Source organism: Eptatretus burgeri, chromosome 14 (genome assembly GCF_056783735.1).
Source record: "Eptatretus burgeri isolate ZD-2024b chromosome 14, Ebu_testis_v1, whole genome shotgun sequence".
In the NCBI taxonomy this organism is placed as follows: Eukaryota; Metazoa; Chordata; class Myxini; order Myxiniformes; family Myxinidae; genus Eptatretus; species Eptatretus burgeri.
The window spans coordinates 16733064-16755563 of record NC_140974.1 but is presented as its reverse complement, the minus strand read 5'-3'; the positions used below and the strand labels follow the sequence as shown (position 1 = coordinate 16755563).

Here is a 22500-nt window from a genome sequence, read left to right as displayed (position 1 = left end):
TTCAGCTGCAGGATGCGCTCAGTGGCTTTCCATAAAAAATGAAAAATATATATATAAAAAATTTTAAAAAAATTACATTAAAAAAAATGGCTTTCGAATAGTGCGCCAGTGTATTAATTGTAACAAAAGGCTTCATGGTTAAAAACCCTAGGGTTTTTTGAAATACAAAATATTCGTATTCGTTGACTTTTTAAACATACACATTCTCTCTCCTGTTATTTGAATTCTCGAACTGCACGCGCATGGCAACAGCTAACTGCTGATATATCTCTTCATGAACGAGCCAGGCAAGAAGAGTCGGCTGCAGAGAGAGAGCGTTGCCTCACTGCAAATAGAGCGTCACTCCGACGGGCGAGAGAAGCACAAAACTCACGTTCCAGCTTTCTCGGTCTGGGTTTTGGCAGGACATCAAGGACAGTTTCCACTGCTGCTAGAAACATTGAGTGGCTCAAGGCCACCTTCAACTATGACCTCTCTGAGGATTACTGCAGCATAAAGCCTTCCTTCCATAAATCTGAGGAATAAAAGAAGCCTTCCTAATTTTCTCCATACAACTAATGCCTCAGTCTAATTAGCGTGAGGAAAATAGGGCAAATTTCCCGGGTATTAATGGGTACTTCAGCTAATACTAATATATATATATATATATATATATATATATATATATATATATATATATATATATATATATATATATATATATATATATATATATATATATATATATATATGTATGTATGTATGTGCGTGCATGGTGTTGGCTTAATGGTTAGGGTGATGGGCTTTGGATCTTAGGGTTCTGAGATCAAATCCCAAAATTCTAAAACATTTCCCTTTGCCAAAAAATCTCATCAATGTATAATCTTGGACATGTATAAAGCACTTTCAAGCTGTCGTTCCCACAAAGCAGAGTTACACGATAAAAAGGATCTTAAAAAGCAATATGTTGTTCCAAACAAGCCTCATCGAAAAACAATGATTCATCATTTTGAGATGAGGCTTGTTTGGAACCTCATCTTGCTTCATGATGCTTCACTGGAGGGAGTATTTTTGATTAGCAACACAGCTTGCAACATGCTAAGTTCAAGAGGTATAATCAATATGACATACATTTTGCTTCCAGAACATATAGATAGCCGCTTCGTGGAAATCATAAAGCAATGCAGCAATCTGATGAAGATGTCAACGGCTTAATAATTATAGCAGTAGGAGGTGAATAACTATAGCTAGTATTAGTAGGAAAGTTACAATCGTAGTAGTAACTGAATAACTATAACAGTAATAGATGAGTTACTTTTGCAATGGGAGGTGAATAATTATACCAGTTGGTCAACGATAACGATACTCAGTGGAATGCATACCTCCACCAGGCTGAACAGTTTACGTTTTGTATCCCGCCAATAGGCCTGACCTTAACCAAAATCAAATTGGCTTCTTCTTGTCACCTACCAAACTCATCCACCTAGTTTTATTATAACCCGTCCATATCGATATAGATATCGTGCGATATATTGTTTTTGGTCCCATCTCTTCATGGTGAAGAAACACTGAAATAATTCTCATATCCGGATCCGAATCCGGATCTTCATGAACATCAACTCAATTTGTCCTTGTCACACACCCAACCTGTCCACCAAGTTTCGTCCAAACCCGTCCTGAACCTTTTGTGACATCCTGCTTACAAACAAACAGACAGACAAATAGGGGTGAGAACATGACCTCCGTCCACCTTAGGTTGCAGAGGTAATAACTAAAGCAGTAGTAGTTGAACTATAGCAGTAATAAGTACCGTACATCTCTCTTTTCCATGAGCCTTGATCTGGTGAAGTAAAACAAGTGCAGATTGCACCAAATAAAATGCAAAACTTTACTCTTTGCCCAATAAGAGTAATCATTAAAAGTCCTTGTGTATTGTATTTAAAAAAAAGAAGCTACGGCCAAACATAACCAGGTAAACGTATTTGATGATGCTATTTCAACAATTGCATTTTGTGATGCGTATTCAACATCCACCTCTGTATGTTCCTGTTCAGTTCCATCCCACTTTTTGGGATGCGCACCCCCAGCAGCCAGTTCATTGTGAGACCGCTCTTCCCATCCTGCAGAATTCCCCTGTGTGTTCGAGCCCACGATGCTTTCTTTGACCTCGATGATGGTCATCTGTTGCTTTATCTCCTGAATGTAAACAAAACAAATAACATCAAGTCGATAAATGAGGTCTTATATGCAATAAAGTCGTTGCATGGCAGCGATTGTGCAACGCTACAAGAAAAGAAAAGTAAAAGGAGTAAGAGTTTTTCAAACGAATGCAATAAATTGTGCTTAATTGACTTTGTGGAACATCGTCGGCATGATAACATCATTATAGATCAGATAATAGGCAGTGATACATGCATGCTCGAACAGGTTGGGGGAAGTGAGTATGTAGGTCCTCATGATGTGAACATCATTACAACTAGGCTACTGCGGAGCCTGCGATTGAAGGTCGGTCCATTTTAGCGATGAGAAAAGTTCAGAAACAGCAAAGTTACACTCGAAAAAAGACAATTATGTGGGTACATATACATATGTATATAATTAAATTAACATGGTGCAGATGGTGGTGAGCAGGGTGGTGGGGGGGGGAGGGGTTCATGAGTGGGAGTTGGTCTCAAAGTTTGAATAGAAAGAAAAGGACAGCAGAACAGAGATGAGGTTTGGTATTATTTTTGCACCAAAAGTATCGTTAGTATGTGGGGCAGTTCGTCGAAGAGACGTGGGGGAACAAGGACAGTAAGCGAACATGTGCCGAGGAGTGCGATTGCTTCACCTTATTCCAGTTACCTACCACCCTCAGGGCTCACTCTCCAACATCCCTCACACTTCAAATAAAATGAATAAATAAACACCTCCAGAGTTGTGCTGCACTGGTGGTTATAGCACAAGGGAGATGGGCAAAATTTCACGGATAATAATGCTAATTATTCGTTCAAAACTACACCAGGCATTCTCATGAATCCGTGATTATATTTACGTGAATATTAAAAGTAGGGAAAGTTAAGACACACACACATTTCATGCATCATCTCCATTAGCATGTTTGCGCGACATCCATGTTTGTTTCCCCAAGCACAGGCATGAAACCTGTTCACATCAGCAAGGTGAAAGTTCAAACCAGATGGAATTGTTTTACTCTCCTATGCTGGACTTTAACAACAGCCATAGAGTAGCAAGGATGAGGATAACTTGGCTTGCTCATGAAGGCTCGTGTCGATGTGTATCGGTGGACATGTAGAACAATGAATGGAATTAACACAACGTTGATTGAAGTATTATAACTTCCTTGGGAAGCAGGAAGGGAGGCGATGGTTTGGTCGGCTCTTTTTGTTGTTGTTGTTGTTGTTGTTGTTGTTGTTGTTGTTGTTGTTGACGAAGGCTCAACAAACGAAATGTCAGCTCCTCCCTTCCTCTCACGGTAGTTAGCATACCCCAATCAACAGTCTGTCGATTCCATCCCGAGATAAGCAAGCCTAATATCGTGATCAACAATTACTGGTGCAAAAACCACCACAAACTGCATCTCCAAACTGTCATTGGTTACAGAGTCAGATGGTCTTTTTTGTCTCCAAAATGGCAGATGCCACAGTCAGAAAAACCGCACGATCAAGAAGACCAACCATTGTGCATCTCAAAAAAGGATGCGTTTGAGAAAGCTTGGATAGAAAACTGCATATCATTGTGTTTATGGAATATACATAAACCTTAACAAACTTTTTCTCTCAATTATCTGCGAGTGTCAAAGTTGTGTGGTCTGCAAGCACAAAACACTCACTTATACCTCCCCTGCTCTCCCACCATAAAATCCAAGACTCCGAAGTCAAAAACATAGCAAATTGTATTGCGTGGCATCGTTTTGGTGAGGCTTTCATTAATGCAAGGGAACTTTGTGGCCACCCCCTTCTTATCGGTAATGATGACCTCTACACTAATCCCTCGACACAAGGTCTTTGTGACCTTCTCAAGATATGGTGATTCAGCTATCTGGCACCGCAGGCCTCCAATTATAATCAGAATGGGATTTATTTAAATCACCAAACGTCCTCCATCTCTTGAATGCTAAATCTTAGGGCAACTTGAACTTCAATCGGAAATTACAAATAGTCCCTGAAATGGCATCAAGGATGATTTTTAGATCCTGGTGGAGGATCTCCAAGTCTTACTCACGTTGTTGTTCTTCATCTTCTTCTTGTGGACTTTTTTGTTTCACAGCCTACAGTTTCACAGAAACTTCCTGAAACTTGGCATATAAATGTAAAAATATCCTGCGCAGAGAGTAACCATCTCCAAATTTGAAAATTCCTCCTAGAAAAAAAAGTTATGACGTCAAAATATCTCCGCTAATAGAAATCGCCTAAAAAATTATCTCCGAAACGAGGCAAGCTTTTTGAATTCTGTTTATGGGAATCAAACAGGGCATTAGCAGAGATGAATTACCGCACATATGATACATCACTGTGACGTCATATCAATTTTTATGACGTCATTCCTATTTTTTGACATTTTTTGTTTCACAACCCAGAGTTTTCATCGGATCTTCGTGAAACTTGCCATGTATGAGCAGAAAGCCCATGCGCAGGCAGTAACCATCTCCGATTTTGGAAATTCTTCCTAGAAAAAAAGTTGACGTCATAATATCGTCGCTAATGGAAATCGCCTATACCATTATCTCCGAAACTAGGCAAACTGTTTGAATTTTGTTTGCGGGAATCAAGCCGGGCATTAGCACAGATAATTTATCGCAAACCTGATACATCACAATGACGTCATATTAGTTTTTATGACGTCATCATTAAGATGACAAGGATCTTAGCTCATTTGAGCTTGTTCACCATAATATTTTGCAGTCGGGTCGAAAAGGTGACTACCAACAGCAAAAAGAAACAAGAAAAATTGCAATCAAAGATTGCAGACCCTTGGCAGGACTTGTTTTGTGTGGTGTATTGTGTGGTATTTGTGTAGTTTTGTGTGGTGTATTTTTTGTGGTGTTTGTGTACTGGTGTGTTAATTAATAAGAGACATAATTAGAACTGCTACTTTATAACTGCTGGCAATGATGACCGGGTACCACGACGTCCCACTTTGATGCAACCCGGCTTTGATCAGACACCTGACCCTGACCCATGACGTTTTTAAAATTATTATTAATTCGAATTCAGAATGGGATTAAAATATATTGAATTGAAATCAAATGGAAGACCAAATAGGTACAGTCCTGCACAGGAGTAATCAGAAGGAACCCAAACAAGAAAAAAGAAAAGATGAAGTCATTGGGAGGAACCTGGATAGGATTCACATTTCAGCTGCTACTTCTCTACCCTCAAACCCATCCAGGCAAAGTCAAGTGAGCCTTATGCAAAAAAAAATTAATAATAATAAATAATATCCCCCTTCCACCACACGGCGGGGGATAAAAACCCACATCAAAAAACAAATAATTCTGGCTGCCCGACCATGTATCTGATGAAATTGAAATGTAAAAGTTGAATTCCCCATCACGACTGAATCACAAATGTGAAGTTTCATGTCGATCGATGAAGCGGTTTCAGAGAAAACATTATATATTTTTTTCTAAAATCCAATATGGCTGCCAAACCATGGAACTTTACAATTATTCCTTAACAATCTTGTTCCTGCATGTCTTGTGGAACATTTATGTGAAGTTTCCCTTCGATCTGTCGAGCTTTTCTGGAGAAGATTTTTTCTATGTTTTAGGGTAAATCCAATATGGCTGCCAAACCATGTGAGCTTTGATGTCATATTTGTGAACCTTTTGTTCATCATGGATAGGAAGTCATATGTGTAAGGTTTCGCCTCTATCTGTTCAGCCATTTCAGAGAAGAAGATTTTTGAATGCTTAAAAAAAAAAAAAAACAATATGGCTGCCAAATCATGTGACCAATGTCATCATCAAAAAATTTTTGTGGACCATTTAATCCTTAGATGACCTACAAAAATTTTCATACTGATCGGATGTGGCATTCTACATATGCAATTATGACGTCATAACGAAGGCACCTATGACATCTCAAAAACCACCCTTATTCCACACGAGGAGTGCTTGCCATGTGCCAAGTTTCAATTTTTTCCTTTGTGCGGTTTCAGAGATACAGAGGTCGAAAGTTTTTCCATTTTTCCAACATGGCTGCCACACCACATGACCTATGATGTCATAATTATCATTAAATCATTCTACATGAGTCGTCACACCAGCGGTGAAGATTTCGTCTCAATCCGACTTGCAGTTACGGAGAAAAATACGAAAATTCTGTGTGGACAAACAAACAAACAGACAGACAGACAGACAGACAGACAGACAAACAAAGAAACAAATGGATCCAAATGCAATACCCTCTCCTTTTATTTGGCGAAGGTTAAAAAAAAAGAAAGAAAAAGGAGGCCAACCATCTATTCCATGGTTAGAGGAAGGCTTCCGATATGGATGTTGTGGCCAGAAGAAGGCTTCCGATATAGATGAAATAACTTGACGAGAATGCGTCCAGAACGGCAATTCACGTGTGAGCGCGACGAGGTGACACCGATGAAATCACACCAGTCACGTGATCTCATATTACAGCCGAGCTTCTACGGCAGGCTTCTCTCACATAATGGGCACGGAGAATCTGGATACACAGTTCCCTCTTGTTAATAAAGATGTGATAGAGCTTTCACAAGTAGCACTTTCTTCAACAAAGTCGTGGACTTTTGGAATTGCATGTTGGGTGGAATTTTGAAAATTATTTTTCAAACCTTAAATTTGGATTGTCATTGCATTGATAGTCGCTTGCTTGTGAAAGCTTTTTTGGGGGGGGGGGGGGCGGGGAGGGGAGGTGGAATTGAAGGCAGTGTCATGATGTTTCAGCTCACCATGTCCAACCCTGACAAGAAGTGAATAACTTCAGTTTTAAACAGCAATACCCGACAGAAAATGTTGCCCCATCCTTCGTCAAAGTTTCATCACTTTCTCAAAGAGCACTGTGAGTATATCAATTTCACAAACCGTAACATCACGTCAAAGAAATCTCTGAGGGAATGCACAGAAAAAAATAAAATGAACACAGAAGCACCTGACAGTTTTCTTTTGAAAAGTCGTTAAATTGAACAAAATATATGAAAACTTGAGGAATGAAACTGGACCGATATTGCAAAAGGAAGCAATCATGACTCTTGGGAACATATGGCTATACCATCATTCCTACAGGCTGGTCTTGTGTGATAACGGTTTATTGAAGCAGAAAGCCTTTGGGTGCAATTCCCACGGCAAGTGCGTTTTCTTTTACATCTACAGCGGGTTCAATCCACTCGGCTAGATGTGGACCGGTGGACCGGTGGACCTTTTGGCATCGGCGTTAGAGAAGCGGAGCATTCGCAAGACAAGAAGGCCAGTCGCCGACGACGGTGAAGCTCACCGTTACGGCCTGTAGATGAGCAGGAGAGTGCCAAACCGTGTCTCCGTCACCCTCCCCGGAGTCCACGGTGGAAGGCGGTGCGGCTAGGGATGAGGCAGGTGAGTCGGGAGCCTGAACCGTTTCGGGTGCGCTCACAAGGGATAGACCTTCATGGCTGCTTCCAATTGGAGCTGTGTAGAACAAAATACCACCTTATGATAAATATGAATAAACCATTCAAGAATAACAACAAAATACACTCTGAGAACCAATGGTGGTCTTCATTCTATCTAACAAATGTGATATCCGCATCATGGAACGATCTGCATCGAGGTGGAAATGACATCTTGTTGCAATTGACGTCTCAGTTATATTTTTGGAAGAGGAAGTCAAAAGGTTTTGGAGCCAAAAGGACGACTTACATTGCATTGTCATCAGCAAACTTGCTCACCGTTGGGGGCATAAAAATAAGTGACACGACATGGAAACAACAAAGAAAAACGAGGAATACCTGTGCCAGATTTCTCTGGTACACCTAGTCCTTCATGGATGAGGGAATTTTTTTTTTATTCTCATTCATATCAACAAGGATTACTTTACAAACACTGCTGATGTTCAACCTCTTACATCAAAGATAATTAATATTTTTCCTTGACGTTTTCCTCGTTCTGTATTCACATGACAACAAATTAGTAAAACCATTGTTTCCTGCAGTCATCACCAGATGCAGCCAATCATAATGTCTCTGTCTGTCTGTCTGTCTGTCTGTCTCTCTCTCTCCATTGCCTTCTCCCTCCCCCCCACCCCTCTACACACAATTACCTGCTGCCCATCTACAGGAAGAAGATTACCTTTACCTAACAATTTACATCATTTAATGGACAGATAATGCAAACAATATTAGAGTTGTCTGTTCAAGAGTAGCTTATTCGTGTGCAGCTATGTCTTGAAGCACAGTAAAATAAGGATGGAAAGTAAGGTGAGGATATGCATGGGATCAATAAGCAAGTAAAGTGTGCTGTAGATTGCCAAGAGCATGGCCAGACCTCCGTCCAAGCTGCGCGATAGCGTGTGTCGCTTGCTGCAAGATCGCTCGAACGCCGGAGCGGGGCGGTCAATCATGTTGCTGGCCTGCCGTGTTTGGGCCTGTGTGCGCCCAGAGTAGCGGAACTTAGAGCCCAGCGTCAGGAATCGGCCTCTGGGAGCTGGCTCCGGGGATACGAGTCTGCAAAAGAATGGAGGGCGGAACTCGTTTGTCAAATCGATAAGTGAAAGTGCAAGAAATTGGATTTGATTTCACAGCCACGGGTTATTGCTGGGTTCGTATTAAATCAACAGGTTCAATCGTTTTACCCATATTGTCTTTGCTTGTTATTTCCAATGTTTGATGAGTCTCGCAGAGCAAAAACCCAAAAAGTCAAAACACCATCGGCCTACTCAAGCTTTGGAATACACCGATTCTGGAATTTATAACCATGTCATGTAATTACCTGAATCCCAAGCCACGCGCGTTGCGAGCTTTGTATAAATCTATAAACTGCACATTTGGAGGAGAATCTCACCTGAAGAATGTGTGGTGTTCCACGCAGACTTTCCAGAGCCTTTTTGCAGCCTTGTGATTCGGAAGCTTGAATCCGATTGTGCTTTCAAACTGCTCAAACTGAAAACAAAGGTTCGTAAGATCATCGAACAAACGGTGCCTCATGGATCCTTCAAAAGCCACAACTATGGGTCTCCATTAGTACTCTACATGAATTCAAACATAATGCTTCTGACCTTTGGCTGCGGAGGCATAAAAAAAAATTCTGCTGTTAAAAATCGCTTTATATTTGCATTTCATTGGACGTCTGATTCAGAGCAGGTGTATTTGTGAGAAAAGGTTGTTGTAGGGAAGTGAACCACATGGTTAGCACTTTTCCATTCGTCAAGACCTTCTGACCCGACAGACCACCTCCAATTGCTCTTCCTGTGACTTTCCAGAAAGCCTTTTAAATGAAACCTTTGAGCTTCACTCTGGTTTGCTTGGATGAAAGTAAGGGGGGTTTTTGTTTGTGTTTTTAAACCCATATTTGCATAAATTAATGACCGAGTTGATATTTTGCAAAGTCAGCATTGGATCAGTTAGGGAAGTGGGTTTTATCATCAAAATACTGAACATCATCATTCATAATTACCGCTGTTTGTCATTACAATGCTTGTTTTCTGCTTCGACATTTTAATAACCCGAGAAACAAACTTTAAAATCTTCACAAGTGGAAGAAAAAACAACTTATTTCAATGAAATATTTGATTTGAAGAGTCAAAAATAAATAAATAAAAAGATGGATTTTTGCAATGCTCAAAAATGTCTTCCTGATTTTTAACAGGATTTAAAAATAAATATTGTACACATGGAATAAAAAAGGGGCTGGCAGGATAGGCCCACCCAACCTAGATCAGGTATGAGCCTTCACCTCTGAGCTGTCCAGCTGGAGTTCAAATTCCAAGGCAGCTATAAAATGTCAACCATGGTTACCTCCGCCGCGAAGGTTGATGGAGGTCACCCATTTGGCTGTCTGTCTGTCTGTCTGTCTGTACGAAAGATATCTCAAAAAGTTATGGACGGATTTGGATGAAACTGGGACCAGTTGGATGTGTGACGTGGATGAATTGATTCGATTTTGGTGAAGATCCGGATTCAGATCCGGACATGATAATTTTTTTTAATTTTCAAGTGATTCTTCATAAGTGAGAGATGGGGCCAAAACCTATATATATAGCATAATATTTCAAAAGGTTGTGGACGGATTATGACAAAACTTGGTGAATAAGTTGGGTAGGTGACAAGAACAAGCCAATTAGATTATTCCGGCTGGGTTTTAACCAAGACCTCATATTAGCAACCTGATAATATGTGACTTTAGAAATGACGTATCCCACCCCAGAATGCTCGGTGCGGATATGCAGAAACCCCAGGAGACGGCAGCGTTCAAGGCATCATAAAGTATATTGTATGTGGGAGATAAGGATTGCTCCATAAAATGGTTCACAATGCTTCTAAAAGAAGCTGAAAATACTCGGAAAAGTACCGAAAAGAAAGGGCTCTGCACAACAAAAGACTTGGAGAACTTTCACAGCTCGCCGAACCGAAAGCTGCTTGTGGTCGATGCAAGGCTGAAATGAATGGGCGTTTGTGACACAAACCCCCTGAAGGATTGCTACCAGTGAATGGATGGTGTATTTGGATTTGGTTCTTCTGAACCACAACGGGAAGAACATGTTTGAGATCTGTGAACGTACAGGGTAATTTTAAAATGATGATATTTACTATTAATCATGTTAGAAAGGGGGGAGGGGGTGGGAGAGGTGAGTTTTTTTTTTTTCATATATTCACTGTCGTATTATCAGGAAATTATAGGAAATAAGGACCAAATGTGTAGAGTGCAGAGTAAATACATTCCAATGAGATGTAAAACTAGAAGTAGAAAGAGACCAGGGTGGTTGAGTAGTGAGATAAGGAACGCTATTAAGGAGAAGCAGAAGGTATTTATTAGGTTTAAAATAACAGGACTGGAGTTAGATTTATATCACTATCGGAGTAAACAGAGGCAGGTGAAGAACAGAACTCGGCAAGCCAAAGGAGAGGATGAGAAGGACATGGTTAAGAATATAATAAACATAATAACAAGGCTTTCTTTCAGTATATCAGGGGAAAAGAACAGGTGAGGACCAGTGTGGGCCCATTGAGGAATAGCATCGGGAGAGTAGTTTGTGAGGAAAGTGAGATGGCAGGCTTATTAAACAGGTATTTTGCTTCACCTTTCACACAAGAACAGTCAGGAGAATTGCCAATAGCTGAGAGTATCTATCAAGGAGGAGAGGAAGGGCTTTTACAGAAGATCTAGGTTGGAGTGGAGGAAGTAAAGGAACAGCTCGGTAATCTAAGAGTAGATAAGGCTCCAGGTCCAGATAATATGCATCGAGAGTATCGATGGAAGTGATTGAGCAGGTAAGCTAGATGTTAACAGATATTTTCAACAGCTCACTGAAGTCAGGACAGGTACCGGAGGATTGGAGAGTGGGAAATGTAACACCATTATTTAAGAAAGGATCCAGAGAAGAATTGGGAAACTATACACCTGTTAGTTTGACTTCAGTTGTGGCGAAGGTGTTGGAGACATTAATTAAGGACCAGATGAGGAGCCATTTAAACAAATACAAACTAATTAAAGGTAGTCGGCATGGATTTACCAAAGGTAGTTCCTGCTTAACAAATCTTTTTGAGTTCTATGAAGCAGTGTCAGATTGAGTGGACGTTGGAAAGGCAGTGGACATAGTATATCTAGACTTTAAGAAGGCATTTGATAAGGTACCACATCGGAGGTTGTTCGCCAAGGTGAGGGTTTGTGGAATGGCTGGAGGATGTCTTGCTGGGAAGATGTAATTAGCAGGGTACCTCAGGGATCAGAACTCGGACAATTACTATTCATTGTTTCCATCAACGATTTGGATAGTGGGGTGAAGAGAAAGTTTTCCAAATTTGTGGATGACACAAATCTTGGAGGTGAGGTGGAGAGCAGAGGGAGTGGTGATCAGATTCAGGAAAGTATTGATACTTGTATTGATTGGGCAAAAGATTGCCAGATGGAATTTAATCTGAACAAGTGTGAGGTGTTGGGAAGCCTGGTGTTGGCTTAGTGGTTATGGCGATTGGCTTGGGATCTTAGGGTCCTGAGTTTGAGCCCCGTTGTCCACTGAATTAACAGGTGGGTTTGATACAGCCAGTCATCCTTCCGAGGTCAGCGAAATGAGTACCAGTGTACTGGCATAGAGGCACAGCATCAGCAGCATATTTGTGCCCCAACAAAAATTATAGCTACCCAGCAGCCAAGCCACCTGACGCGAGAAGAAGAAGGAGTTGTTCGGGATGGGAAAGCACAATGAAAGTAGAGATTACAGGATGCAAGGAGCAATTTTGGAGCGTGTCACACAGGAGAAGGATCTGGGGATGGTAATACAGATGGGAGATGACCAGGCAGCACAGTGTCAGGCAGCTATAGGTAAAGCAAATATGGTTACCTTCGCATTCTGCAAAAGGTTATGTATTGGTTGCTGAGCATTTATTAATTTATTTATTTATTTGTGAATATGTGTGTGTGTGTGTGTGTGTGTGTTTGTTTGTTATTCGCATAACTCAGAAAGTATTAAACCAAATCGCTTGAAATTTGGTGGGATGATGGGTTATTATCCAAGGAACATTTGATTAGATTTTGGGAGCGATCGAGTAAAAAGGTCAAGGTCAAGGTCACGGAAAGGTCAAATTCGTATTTTACCATAGCGTGGTCAATTTCGATCTAATTGGCATGCAACCGATGCCAAAATGTTCAGAATTCATTGCCCAATATTGTGATTGGTGACATGACACAATTACGTCATTACCCTTGTTAGCGGTTGGGGGTCATAGGTCAGTGGGGTCACGACCTTTCAAAATATGCGGTTTTTGTCATAACACGGTCAAATCAAAACCGATTTGCATGAAACCAACACCAAAATGTTCACTGTTCTGTTCCCCCCACTCTCATGCCAAGAACAAAAAAGTAGCGGAGGCGAAGGTATGCGCTCTACCGAGTGCCCATTCTAGTTTTAGGTTGTATTCGGAGGGGGATCATTTATAAATCAAAAGAGGTGATGTTAACATTGTACAGGAATTTAGTGAGGGCAACATCTAGAATATTGTGTGCGGTTCTGGTCACCACAATTCAGGAAGGACATACATGCCACAAGAGAGGGTTCAGCGCAGGGTACGAGATTGATTCCAGGCCGAGCTAGACTCAGATAAGAGGAGCGGCTGAAGGAGACAGGGCTTTAAAACACGAGAAAGGAGGTGGTTATGTGGAGATGTGATAGAGATGTTTAAGATAATGAAAGGTAGAGATAAAATAAATGCAGATGAATTATTCAACAAAGTTGACAGTGATAGGACAAGGGAGCACAGCCTGAGAGTAAAGAAGAGGAGAGTTAAGACGGTAGTAAGACAGGGGACTTTCACTCAGAGAGTAGTTAATGCATGGAATGGTCTCCCTGGAAAGGTAGTGGCAGCAGAAAAAGTAGATAAGTTTAAATTAGAATTAGATTGGTACCTGGAAGTATTGGAGATAGAGGGGTATAGGGATGTTGGCAGGACTTTTAGGTAGCTTGAGCATTGATTGGTGATTGGGAGCATCTGCGCAGAGTGTTTTTGTGGGGATCCCATGAAGGGGTGTTGAGTGGTTGATGTTGTGTATTTTTTACTCAAGAACCATCTTCGCCATGCTCCCTTCCCTGGAAATTCAAAAAAAAAAAAAAACAATTTCTTCTTCTTTTGATCGAGTGTGGATAAATTAGTGTGGTGTCAATATGTCGCAGGCAAAGTGGGCTGAATGGCCTCCACCTGCGTCTGATTTCCTGTGTATCCTTGTGAAATCAATACCTCTCAGTCTCATCCAAGGATATTTCTCGTATTCCTACGTTTCCACGAGTCTGATTTGCATTCAAGAACTGCACATTTACGGTTAACCCTTTTCACAATTGCCACTCTTTTGGTCTAAATGTTGAAAATTATGTTTCAAAGACTATTTGAATTTCAGATTTTGCGTTGGCAATAGCCTGTTAAAAGTTCCCGGCGAGCAGAACCAAGTCACCGAAGACACGAGCGCACACCACACATGCACAAAAGATCTCATTTAGTCTGTCATTGTCATTTTGAAAGTCACGTATTCTCGTAAGATTTTTCAGGGGCTGAGAATCCAAATCCTGAATAATCCTTCCTTCTGCTGGATTTCATCCAACAAACCCAGGGGGCGGGTTTCGTTGCGCATCCTGAGTAGGTGTCTCCAACCTAAATTAAATCTAGCTTTCTGTGTTGGGAAACTAGCAATGCAAGGAGGGGAGAGAACTGCGGCAGCTTAGAATGAATCATTAATCCGAGATTTTCACGAGGCCTCGCTCACCGTCTGACATCAGCTGCCGCAAATAGTTTGAAGACAAATCGCTCGTACAAAATAAAATCCCTCAAGCTTCTTGCAGGAAGATCACGACGGATGGCAGTAGTTTCCGAAGGATACAAGGGAAAGTACTCCCGGCAGCCAAAATACCAACCTACCAATTCTACTGGAGTTACCTTCCAAATAGTGGGGCAACTTAGCTAAATATAGCATAACAATTGTGCATTTTGTGAGGAAAGCACCAAATTTGGCACACGGATAGCCTAACATATTATGAACACATTTGGATATTGGGCCATCTTAAATTCAGCCGCTGATGGCTGTGGCAGCCATTTTCCACTGCCATCAAAAATTTTGAGATGGCCCAATATCCAAATCTGTTCATAATATGATAGGCTACTAGTGTGCCAAATTTGGTGCTTTGCTCACAAAATGCACAATTGTTATGCTAAGTTGCCCCACTAAAAGGCAACGCTTGAAATCCCATTTCGCTTTCAGGAATGGAATTAAGGTGTCGGCCGATTCTCTCAGGATGCTTGTCATCGAGTTTGGGTAAATCTTCAAGAACGTCTCTTCCTTGTAGTTACAAATAATTCTTCTGCTTATTGGAAAAAAAAAACACCAACATGTTGTTGGGCAGGTGACCTTGTGTGGGTCTTTCATTGGTTGTCTGAGAGCACGTCGGCTCAGTGAATGAAATCGATGGAACAAATCAAGTGGCTCGTACATCATACACGAAACATAAGACTGTTTTAAAAGGAGGAAGTATAACATATCTGACGAAGATAAGTTCAGAATTAGACTAAGATTAGTTCAGACTAAGACCCTTACACCCAGCTTATGGAATTTTGGTCTCAGCTTTGATTGAATGATCACATGAGAACATCATGAACATGAACTGATTGTTTGCGTTGACACTTCTATCATGCTGCCAATGCATATCGGATTGAATTATATCAATCATGATCACAGGACGTACACTCATGCTGCTTTACAATTTGTGCACAGCATGAAGAAAGTGATACAACTGACCACTGGGGAGAACGTTGTACAAAAAAATAATGTAGCAGATTTTGATTGGTCAGTACTTTATGATTGTGTACCTCGGAACTGTCACATTCCCCGGGAAGAAGCAGCAGAATTCCTACCTCCCCTGGACGGATCTTGATGTAGAAATTGCTGCGTTTGTACGAAATTTTGAGGATCTTAGGCCAGGCGAAGCGATTGATGCGAAGACGGTCACGATAGATGAGTAAACCATTCGCACAGACTCCCAGCATGATGTCCACTCCTTCAGAGTCCTGTAGAGGTGACAAAGAGAAAGATTTGCAGCTTGAAGGCCACCATGATGTACAGTACATGATGAGAGGAACACAGGTTCAAATTCCACATGCCATGCGTGTTTGTCCATCGTCTACTGATGCCCTTGCGGTCCAGTGGTGTAGTGACAAATTTTGAGGGATCGGAGCCCCGTAAAAATGTCAGCCGTGAAGTTATCGCCAGATTTACTGTCACGTCAAGTTTTAACATGACACTGACCATTTGATTCCCCAAAACAAGTGATAAATAAGATACGCACATTTTATCGTGATACACAAAACTTAACAAACACGCAATATGAAAATTAAGAATCCCCTTTTGGGAAAAAGTCAGATCAGTTAGTCTCCAACCACCATATTTTTACAAAACGATGTATTTTAAGAATTAAAGACAAGTTTATTTATTATTTAGCATCACATGGTAAGGGCTGATACGATGGATTAGAGATACGCACAGTCGCCTCGAAGCTGTCTAATCTGAGTTTGAATCCCGACCCAGCTATAAACTATCATCCTAATGTTTCACAGGCAGAACGATTCATCAATGTATGTGCCGTCCCTTGGATGGACATGAAATCTGCTGAAATTAATTGATGGATGTTAAGAATCTCACAGTGTCCTTTGGGAAGAGTAGGTGAGCTATCTCCAGCAACATGGCCAAATTCTAAACTCCTTCCCCAACCATTAGATTGCATGACATCATCGGCACAGCCGCATGACATCATCAGCACATATGGCATGACATATATAGATATAGGCCTACCTTTGCTCATACAACCTGATAGTCAATCCGTACAAAAACCAATAACAGCCACATCACTGATCCGCACAGACTTAAACTAGTTGTCGGCATCTAAAGTTTTCCATGCCTTCACATCTTCCAGGGTGTAAATACTTTTTGGAAGCAAAAGATAATTCATCAAATCTGAAATTAAACTGGTTGGAAAGTTCATCTCCCTTCTGGACCATGCTGCATTTAGCAAGTCATATCGGCCTGTGTTGCTGATAAACTGCATTTTATATAATATCACTCCCTGGACAAAGTGTCCATAGTTTTGACATACCCAGGCTTCGGGACAAGTTTTGACCCTGATTATTTGGCCATAAAAGCACAACTCAACCGATCGTGAACATGGGTGATTTTTCTTCTTTACTGTTGCGGAGCTGAGCTCTGCCTCAGAGGGATTGAGGTGCCAGAGCGGCACTCTGGTAGAACTACACACACCTCTGTTGTAATATATACATAATGGAGCAAGTGCTTATACGTATGCATGTATGCATGTCCATTCTCTACCCATTGTTTGGACAGCTGGCCTGACACCACCCACAATTGTAACCTGAAAAAAGAATATGTCCACCATTTTGGTAAAGCTTAAGACATCTTCAGAAGTGTCATATTCAAAATTGCCATATCCTCCGTATAAGTTTTTTTTTTGTTCAGAGTAAAACAACCTTAGCGACTGTAAAAAGGATCATCAAATATCAAAAGTTTGAAGCCGATAGGCGTCATGGCCCTTATGAAGGCAGCAGTCCGTATAAGCCTCTGGAGTCAGCCAATGGGCCAGTCCAATTGGAATTTTCTGAGCTACTTCACTAAGATGTATTATACATGCATGTAAATAGTCAGCATGTTTTTGCTTCATGTCCATAGCCCAGATATATATATATATATATATATATATATATATATATATATATATATATATATATATATATATATATATATATATAATTTTAATTTGGGAATGATCGAGGCAGTGGTCTGTTGCTTCTATACTACCCAAATGAAGAGACGATAGAAGAACGTCTTGCTCACATATCAGCCACTGGCTCCTACAAAGACTGCGTTTGATTTCCAGCAGAGTATAATCCAAATCAAATGTGATGAGGATGCACTGCATCACAATTCATACAGCTTTTCCTTCCAGAGGAGGAATCAATGGGAAATATTACAATTCTTCGGGCTGGTACAGTGACCTCATGCACCACGGGCAAGAGATCAAATAAATGGAATGTGGATGTTAATTAGATATCATTGAAATTAATGTGATATAAATGCTAAATTATAACTGGACAGATGGAGGAAACTATGTGGATACGATGTGTATGATAGACAAAATGGCTTCTTTGTGGGTAACATCCCTCATATCACCTGGTATATAAAAGGCATTGCTGCAAAAATAAGGGAAGAAGAGCATTTTGTGATGAGTTGCATGAGTTGACCACTGGACCAATATCGAAAACAGGTAAGTTTAATTACGGATCGGTAATCGATTTATTTTTTTTACCATAACAGGAAAATGATGAGTTGGGTAATTTTTCCCCAAAATTTGGAATCTGTGCGTGGAACTTGCAGCGTAATGTGGAATCAAATTAGCTACATCCACTAAACAGAATATTGTAATTTAAGGAAATATTCATTTCAAATGATGGGATATTTTCAAATAATTTTACAAATGAATAAATAAATAAATCGAAAATATATTTCAACACCATTGAAAATATCAGATGTTTGCAACTCTCTTGCCCAAAGCCCTACCTCCCCCGCCTGCTCCATTAACAGCATCTTCCATAATAATCAACATACCATATATTTAATTTCATAGACTTTGGTGGAGGGGTGTTGTGCAAGCAAGGTGAAGCATAACCAACCACACTTGACTCCAATAAGAATATTAAGTCGACTGTCCCCGATTGCACTTCTGTTCGACCCATGGGCAGGCTCTCTCCGTAGTGTCGGAGGTGCTGAAGCAGTTTCTAGGCAGAGCATACACTCGGTGGTCTGCTTATGCTCTTCCGAGGAGGGGTAGAGGCAGGAATTTGGAACTTGGCCAGGGTACCAACACACAAGATGCCGAGGGATCATTAAACATCTACCAGCAAGTGCTAGCATACAGTATACCTGGACTAATCTGCCTCTGAAGGACGGAGTGCTCCATTGCAACAACCTGTCCACAAAGTCACACGGTGACAGTTTCCCAACTCTGGGAATCAAACTCCATTAAGACAGCCAGTGCACGACCTCTGAGCTATCCTACCAAGACTTCTTGTAAATGCACGAGTCCCATTCACGTAGTTTCCTTCATAAAAGCAGTGGAAGGTTAAAATCATGGTGAGATTACAGCTGTTTTGGGGACTGATCATCCACAAATAAATTGCATGGAAGGTGCTTCACCTTTACCTAAAAGCATCACAGTGTTACATTTTAGGTTCTGCAATATATTTTTGAATTATATTGTATTTATTAAATTTACTATTATGATGATTAGAAATAGGTTTTTGAATATAAACTAGAATTGTGATGAACAATATATCAACATGATATAAAATACCATTTTGTTGCAACCAATATCATCGATGTAGACATTTTCGCTTTTTAATAATCATTCAACACCATGATGTATAAACGTATCTTGGTGTGTCACATCACAAGCAGAAAGAAACGAATATAGGATAACATTGTTAATACATGCTAATCCACGAGATTTACAAACACAAACCCATCTACACTAAAAAAAAGGCAGTGTGTGTGTGTGTGTGTGTGTGTGTGTGTGTGTGTGTGTGTGTGTGTGTGTGTGTGTGTGTGTGTGTGTGTGTGTGTGTGTGTGTGTGTACATATGGGGTTTCAGTATGTGGAATGGAGTCCTCCCAGGGCAAGCTCAAACTATCCACCTTCATTTTGGTAAGGGGGTCACGATTCATGGACCAAGCTGTGAAGTTTTCTGTTATCAAAGTTTTGTGCCGAGGGCTCTCTTCAGGATCGTGAGTCGTGATTGAGCCCCAGACAACTTTTAACTGTGGTTTGTTTGTAGTAATATTCCCAGGGATGGTTTCTAATATCTCTATGAGGTTCTTTGTCATCATTCCCATATATGCTCCAACCTGCCAACCATCACTGGTACAACTTTGGCATTCTTCAGCTTCCAGGATCTTTTCACTTCATTCTTGAGGTCTTGGTATTTGGTCATTTTCTTGATTTCTACATTGTTTAGTCCAAAATCAATGGTATTAACACCTCACTTAGCAATGCCTTCTTCTTGCTTTTTCTACCTAAGTATGATATCTGGTCGCAACGCTTTGTTTTCGATGTTCACACTCGATGGGATCATTAGGTCGTACGTGAGCGGTACTTCCATGTTTTCAGTCCATGCTTTTGGTTAATGTTTCCATGAATTTTCTGGAACAGAAATATCAAAGTTCTTGCAGATGTGCCAGTGGTTAACCTTACGAACTCGATTGTGTCGTTGTGTGTACAGCTGTTTTGACATGAGATTTTATTTTATTTGTGTTTGGTCATTAAGCATAACATATCACTCTCTTTGCTAATGCTACCTTCACCCCCAGCTATCTGTTTTTTTTTTCTCCTCCAACCCCCCCCCCACCACTCTCTCTCTCTGTCCACTCCACCCCCCTCCCCCCGAATAAAAGTCAACAATCTCCTCCCACACCTCTGTCACCCTCTTGCTGTCAGTGTCTGTCTGTCTGTCTGTCTGTCTTTCTCTCTCTGCCCTCCCTACCGCAGTGTCTAGCAACATTTCATGAGGCATTGCTCTCCCCACCTCCATGCCCCTTCTTTGCTCTTCTCCCATTCCTAGCTTCCCCTTCTTCACCCACTCCTCGCTCCCTCCTCTCCCTCTGTCCTCGCTGCCTCCCCTCGCTCCCTCCCCTCCCCCTCTCTCTTTCTCCACCCCCCTCCCCTTCACACCCCATCAGCGAAGCAACGCGTTGTATTTGCTCGTGCTTTAATAATTACATAGTGGCTTGAATAAATATATCGTCATATTTATGGCTGGCACAATAACCTAGAGGTATGCGCTCTCACCTTTCATACGTCTCACCTGGATTGGAATCGCAACCCATTTATAAACTGTCGTCCTGGTGCTTCGCATGAGGGAAAATGGAGGACGTATGTGCCATCCATCAGATCGATGTGAAGACGGAAGACCCATCTACAAGCAATGGCTCCAGTAAGTGGATGTTAAAGATCCCACAGTGTATTTCACGAAGAGGAGGTGCATTGTCCCCAGAAATCTGACCAAAAGTAGAAATTCCTGCCCAAGTCACCTTCCGTTGAATGTCAGGCCTAGCCAGCCAGTTTACCAAAGATTTGGTGACAAAAATGGTCTCCATGTGACCCCATGGGAAGGTGGAGACAACTGAGTCCGTTGAGGCAGCAACGGTAGATTATAAAGTCCTGTTTATTTGCGATGTTTGGCCCAATAAGACGCGAAACTAAAATTCTGGAATGTCTGTTCGCCTCGACTTCCATGATCCCATTGACCGAGGCAGCCAAAGAAGATATTTTTGACCACCGTGAGCAAAACCATATGTTTTGACTGAAAGTTTGACTTCAGTGCAGACCATCACACGTCCGTCATGCACAAATACAACGGGATTCATAAAAGTCGAGATACATTTGAAAAGCCACAGTTATTGGTCGAAAATATTGCATTCAATGCAGGGTGGAATTAAAGTCGTACCATTTCCATATTGTGCCGTGTCCTTCGATGCAACTCGAACAACAACACCGCAAGGATGGAGAGAACCCACCACATTTGCTTTGCAAAGGCTCGCTGTGCAATGCGAACGAACACACCAAACGGAAATTTGTATTCTCAGCAGCGGCCTTCTCTCGGCAATGGAACCAAGTCTGCTTTGAATTGGAATGAGCTTGGTAAAGGATTGAATGAAGACTTGGAGAGTAACACGCGTCGGTGAATATGTTACACATTACCTTCATGACCACGCTCACCTGCAAGCCTGGAATGGCTTCCAGTGATTCTGCTATTAACTGGAAAAGTCGACGTCATTTTTCCCAACCGTTTCACCCGATTGTTTGTAAACTGAGCAATTCTCGAGGAATGAATAACAATTAAAAAAAAAAAAAACTGATCCTTCTGTCAACGACAAACTCGAAAGACACTGGCCGCATCATTTTTGTGCTCAGCCACTGTTGCAGTGCCCCTTGTAGACTCGGGCATGAATTTGAAAAAGCATACCAGCGCACACTGACCTACTGTTTTGAGAGGGACCATCGGATATTTAACATCTAGCAGCAAATGCTAGCGAAGAGAATATCCGTCTCAATATCACTCTCGTAACCCTCCAAAGGGCAGGATACTCATTGATGCAAAACCATCCCTCTCCCCTTCCTGCAAAGCAGCACAGTTCTCATGTACAGGCAAGCCAGGAATCAAACCCCGACCTGACAAGTTCAAGGTGAATACAATATGTCTGAACTACCCTGTCTACACATCCACTGATCTTTATTTACAAGGTGTGCTTGAAGACTGTGGGCTTGGATAGATGTCTACTTAATGGGAGCCCCGTGCAGTAGAACAATGGAATCATAAACACAAAAAAATAAAAGGAAATGCAAAAGGTGCAAAGGGTTCCTCAAACATTACTTTGGGGGGAAAAAAACCCCAGAAAACAGGAAGTAATCCCAGCTAATCAAACATGGAAAATTCAAACAACTTACTCTTTAACGGCCCCAAATAATTTAACCTTCCTGCGGGGTCAGACACCAGATTCACTGGCGTGATGGCGAGAACGTCCGCTCTGAGTCTGGGAGGTCAATGGTGCAAACCCCGGCTGAGTCATACCAAAGACTTGATTTAAATGGTATGTGCTGCTTCCTTGCTCGACGTTCAGCATTTGAAAGGATAGAGCATGGACAAACAATGCTTAGAAGGCAATGGCAAGCCACCCAGTATAACCCTTGCTAAGAAACTGTTTTAGTAGCACCAATGCTCTGTAAAGAGTATGGTACATCACCAAAAAAAATGGGGTCAG

General features: G+C 41.3%; 1 protein-coding gene across 2 annotated transcripts in view; it reads right to left on the bottom strand.

Moving 5' to 3' along the window:
• The window catches only part of LOC147012712 (protein 4.1-like), a 125100-nt gene that overhangs the window by 39693 nt on the left and 62907 nt on the right, over positions 1-22500 (bottom strand). For both annotated transcript variants that reach the window (XM_085853804.1, XM_085853805.1), the window contains exons 8-12: positions 15535-15687; positions 8987-9084; positions 8471-8649; positions 7446-7615; positions 2014-2175 (exon numbers count right to left, since the gene is read on the bottom strand). In XM_085853804.1, coding sequence (XP_085709930.1) covers positions 2014-2175; positions 7446-7615; positions 8471-8649; positions 8987-9084; positions 15535-15687 — 762 coding nt within the window. The remainder of the gene's footprint in view (positions 1-2013; positions 2176-7445; positions 7616-8470; positions 8650-8986; positions 9085-15534; positions 15688-22500) is intronic.